The following is a 5,379-nucleotide window of genomic DNA, read 5'->3' as shown; positions in this document are numbered from 1 at the left end:
TGGGCGGGTTGAACAAACACAGGACTTTCTCCCAGGAGACTTCTGGTTTGACTTGAGTCATGATTTGCATTGCCTATGTAACTAACCCACTTCCGACAGTAACGTCCATTCGTTTCTCTTTTGTATCTTTTGTAGCGCTTTACCATCTACTTTTTATCCTAACCTTGGGGAAGGTTTTTTTTTTGCCTAAATTGAATTGTTTGATCTTCTCCCAGAGTTTTCTGCCATAAGAGGGCTTATTTTGTATTTCAGAGTAGGAAAAAATAGGTTTGTTGTAAAAAGCTGTTTGAGTAACAACAAAAAAAAGCCCAGCTGTTTAAGTAAATTATTTGGCCTGTTTTAATTCATTGTGACATTGTTTTTAAGGTCTATTCTTGTAAAACATGTAGAGGTAATGGTCCCTCTAGTGTAGAATAATCCACTCAATCTATATTATTTCCTTATGATAACTTGTAAACATAAATGTCAGAGCTTGTTTGTGTATGAGTAGATATATATGGTTGGTATGGGGAGGGTGTACTGTATATTGTACTGTATAAACAGAAAAACATGCTGACGTCTTTTCCTGAAAATCCTGAATCTTGCTGCTTCTTAGGAACTTACTCAAGTAACAACAATCTATCACATTTCTTAATAAAGGATCTGACATCTGACAACAATGTTTTTATTAAAGAGGAGTAAATCTCATTGATCACACAGCCCTGTGGTGTCTTGATTCCTGGAAACGCCGATGGCCTTAGACTTGTGTAATGGGTGCAATACAAAGTTTCCCCTGTTTTGTTTTTTTTTGTGGCTGGAGCTCTTCCAATGCTCTAATAGCGTATTGACTCTCGTGTCTCAATATGTTGTTGTGGCAACAGCAAATTCCCGAAAACAGATATAATTATAAATGATTTTTAGTGCTTTAATCTCCTCTCTATTTTTAAAATGTGTCAACAGGCCACTGTAAAACACTTCAAGTAATGTGTTAGATAAGCAAAGGTTTGCGTGACTGAAAGGTGGCAACGTCTCTAACGCCACTTTAATCTGAGTTATATGATGAACAAATCCTAGATAAGCAACCTGCAGCTTGCCAGATGGGAGACAGTCAGCTTCAGCTTTATTGTGTCGAGCAGTTGACCGTACATTCAACTTGCTTACAGTAATATAATCAAACAGAGTCAATACTACGTTTCCTTCCCATCATCCGTGGGATTGAACGCCTTGTTATCAGGTGTTTACATCTCAGCTCTTTATCAACCCGCCTATTTCTTCAATTATGTCTTCTCTGAGTAATCCAGGACCATGAGCCAGGAACGAAGGAGCAAAGGAGCTGTCGAGAAACAAATTAACAACACAGGATGTTGTTTGCAGATCAGCTTGTTAGGTTATATCTGATTGATTGAAAAATGTGTTTATATTTATTTTATGTTATTTTATTTCATTTCATTTCATTTCATTTCATTTCATTTCATTTCATTTCATTTTATTTTATTTTATTTTATTTTATTTCATTTTAATTTTTTTTTTTTTTTTGATAGGGACAATGCAGTTAACATAGATACAGGACATGCATCCAATGTGCTGCATATAGAGATATAGCTTCAGCTAATTTTCAACTCCTGTCCCTAGCTGGGCTTTTACAACTACATACATGTACAAAATCACAATACTATAAAAATCCAATGTACAATCAACCCATCTACAAAATAGAATAAAATTACAAACAATTACAATATACATTTACCCTGAGAAAAAATAAATAAAAAATAAACCCTGTATAAATATAGCTTAGAGTTTAAGATCATCATAAATCTATACAACAATAAGGAGCAAAATATATTAAAGCAGGCTACACAACTGTATGTTCACATATGCATATGGGGAGGTGGTTATATAAATGTTTCATACTCATGTGTGTAAATAGGTTGTTTTGGAAGATTCCCCTGAAGTGTGTTTTGTGGGACATGCAAGAAAAGCATAACGTACTTTAGAATATCAGTGGCTTCCATCATTTCACTGTAATTTCCCAGCCTCGTCCTTGCATATCCTCCTCTCATCGTCTCCTCTCTCTCTCTTTCTCTCTCTCTCTTTTTTTCCCCTCTTGCTTTCTCTCTGCCTCTCTGTGATAGGCTGAGAGTGATGCTGACATGTCAGAGGCGGGGGGGGTAGGACTATAAAGCCTCTGCTCCTCTGCCCGTTCAGACATTCAGACAACTCGCTCCCTACTGAGCTTTACTAAACGGATATCTGCCATCCGACCGAGACACCACCCCGACCAGCTCCAACCTGCTGCTGCTGCACAATGTGTAAAGGACTAGCATCGCTGCCAACCTGCTGCCTGGAAAGGTAGATGAAGCTGCATGCAAACACTCACATGGCTGATGTTTTGGGATTTGGATAGATATGGACGACAGATGTGCTGTTTTTTCTTTGTAAATCTGTATATTTGAGGAGCAAAAAGTGTTGGTTTTGGGTTATGCTAAATTTAGACTTAATACTTCATGCTGTGCAGAAGTTTACTGCACAGCTAGGGGTTGTCAGTGTGCAATCAAGGTCTTGTGATAAATGTATCTAACCTGTTTTCTTTTCCTCACAGGGCCAAGGAGCTGAAAGCAAGGCTGGGAAGCATTTTGCAAAAAACCAACTGGAATCTATCCTGCTGCAAAATGGGACAAAATAAGTAAGTATTTGACATATGTTAAACAACCAATTAATTTTACGTTGATTGCCACTGCTTGCTTTTAAAGTCTGGGTTGAATCTAATGTTGCCTCTTGTACTTTCAGGCCAACTCTGGAGGAATGCATTAGGTGGAAAGAGTCCTTTGAAAAGCTCCTGTCCAGCAAATGTAAGTAAATATCTTCTTTCTTTTTTTTTTTCCTTTTACACATTTGCACACAAAAAGCTACTTGCAAATGCCAGTAAATGCATACTGCAGATCTTCAGCCCCTGCAGGACTATTATGTGTCATAACTAATCAAATTTCCTCTTTTTCCTCAGATGGACTTTGTGCCTTCACAGCCTTCCTGATGTCTGAGTTCAGTGAGGAGAACATTGCGTTCTACTTTGCCTGTGAAGATTACAGGAATACCAAGTCTCTTGCCAAACTACCAGCCAAAGCCCAGAAGATCTATGATGAATTCATCGGCAGCGATGCACCCCGAGAGGTAAGGAAACACCATGATCAAGAAAAGATTTCAATCTTAAACAGAAAAGTTAAACTACAATGGACAACAAAAACTAATCAGGTTCCCTCTTTTTGTCTCTTTTCTAGGTTAACATCGACCACGAAACCCGTGACATCACCAGAGCCAACATGCTGGTGCCGTCAAATTCTTGCTTCGACTCTGCTCAGCACAAGATCTACATGCTCATGGCCAAAGACTGCTACCCTCGCTTCCTCCGCTCTCCAGCTTACAAGGATCTAGTATGCCAAGCCAAACCAAGCTCCACCAAGCAGCCCCGGCAGGAGAAGAAGGCGTGAACACCCTTCGTGGGCCAGTGAAGGATTCTTAACTGTTTGCCTTAAAGGTTGAGAAGGCAAGAGAAGCATGGCGTTAGGTGCTGCATCATGAAGATGAACGTGGTGCCGACACAGAAATCGTCAGCAGCAGTGGATGGGCATGATCTGCAGAAGCAGAACACTGAAGAGAAAAGGAAAATGGAGGAAAATTTAAGGTTGATGCCTTAAGTGGACTGTTGTGTGAACACAGACGAAGTTTGGACACTGATTGTCAAGTGAAAGTATAAGTAACAGACTGAGTGACAATCAAACAGGAGGGAAGAAGATTAGCACTTTTCTTTGCCATTTGGCAAACTTTTTTGGTTGTGATGTGTAATGTCTTTCTGTCAAAGTCTTAACACTGTTTGTGAAAAGGCATGTAAGCTACTTGGTACTGATTTTGTATTTATTTGCCTGCAATATATTTGTTGCATTTTGACCCAGCATAGGTGGAAAATGTGCAATCTAATTTATATCATATTTATATTACTGTTTTTTTTACATCCCAGCAAATAAACTAAATTATTTGGAAAAAGAAAATGCTAAAGTGTGTCCTTTTTGAAGAAAAAGAAATCATGGTTTAAATATTATTCTGATCTTTGGGGTATGAAATTAGTTACTGTGCAGAGTCACATGCTTGCATACAAAAAGTAGCATTAACTAGGACTGCAAGAAGTACTGAACGGGCCCTCGCAGTACGTGCTATGGTGTTATGGTGTGGCCATGGTGCCAAATCTGAAATTAGACTGGCACCACAGCGCCACCTAGGGGCCGATCAATAAAACCTTCAAGGGTTATCCTCAGGAGGGCATTGACAATAAGTTTACAAAGTTTGGTGTTAATCCGACCAACCGATTTGGAGATATAAAATACTTCAATTTAAAGAGCGCCACCTAGTGGTCATCGGCAAAAATTTTGCAGCGAGCCTCAGGGGCTCATGGGGAAGTAGTAACCTGAGTCTCATGTCATTCAGACACACCAATGTGGAGATATGCAACACTTCCTGTTTTGAACGAAATCTGCAGGAAGTTGTTATTTATTAACTAGAGTATTCTTTGGGTTATCAAAATAATTTTAATAATTTCTTGTTATGAGGGTCCATAGATGCTGTGTGCAAAGTTTGGTGCGAAACGATGAAATTGCCTAGGAGTAGTTTGAAAAATTAGGTTAGCGACATTATGCGAATTTGCAAAAAAAAACTCTAGGCAGGTCGCAGGTCGTTGCCTGCTCGGGCCCTAATAAACTTCACGGTTATTATGACACCATACAGTTGGTATTTTAAGTATCTCACAAACTTAGATTAAACATCAAATGTAAACATGGTTTGAGGTAGCACGGAGTTGTGCAAATACACCTGAGTGTGCGTGTTTAATCATCCACATTACCTGATATAAAACTGATAATAATATATTTGCTCTGCATGGTGAGCTATTCTGCAGCTGATGTTGTGCAGAACTGTTATTCACCAAGGAAACAGCTCTGCTTTGTGTCATAAAAAACTCACAATGACCACATCTGCCTGCTCTGAGCTTTTGTCCCATATCATGTGAATGAGAAAGAGCTTTCTAGCAAACAGGAAGCACAAAGAGATTATGCGACAACATTAACGTAATAGGAAGAGCAATAAAACTTTGTTATTACCTTAGCAACTGTTTGCACTAGCCGACAACTTCAGGTAATAAATGACTGCTGGAGCTTGACCACTGCACACAGGGGATAATACAGAGCCCCCCAGAGCCCTCTGGTTAGGTAATAATGACATTGATTACAGTGATAATGCTGTTATCTAACCTTTACTCATTAAAATATTAACTATTGTCATTTTGATTGCTTTGGCAGAGTACACAATGTGGCTTAATGTCTACTGAGTATTCAGATGTCATCAGTGTGGAGTGGA

The 5,379-nt window shown here is 39.0% G+C and overlaps 1 protein-coding gene across 1 annotated transcript; it reads left to right on the top strand.

Moving 5' to 3' along the window:
* The first annotated feature begins 2,188 nt into the window (after positions 1-2,188).
* Positions 2,189-4,036, top strand: LOC131977937 (regulator of G-protein signaling 5-like). Its single transcript, XM_059341417.1, has 5 exons — positions 2,189-2,328; positions 2,579-2,662; positions 2,767-2,828; positions 2,981-3,147; positions 3,255-4,036. The coding sequence occupies exons 1-5, from the start codon at positions 2,285-2,287 to the stop codon at positions 3,462-3,464; spliced, it is 567 nt and encodes a 188-aa protein (XP_059197400.1). The 5' UTR covers positions 2,189-2,284; the 3' UTR covers positions 3,465-4,036.
* Positions 4,037-5,379: the final 1,343 nt, after the last annotated feature.

The sequence above is a fragment of the Centropristis striata genome, chromosome 9 (assembly GCF_030273125.1).
Source record: "Centropristis striata isolate RG_2023a ecotype Rhode Island chromosome 9, C.striata_1.0, whole genome shotgun sequence".
Taxonomy (NCBI): Eukaryota; Metazoa; Chordata; class Actinopteri; order Perciformes; family Serranidae; genus Centropristis; species Centropristis striata.
The sequence above is the reverse complement of the archived record's forward strand: the minus strand, read 5'-3'. Positions and strand labels throughout refer to the sequence as shown.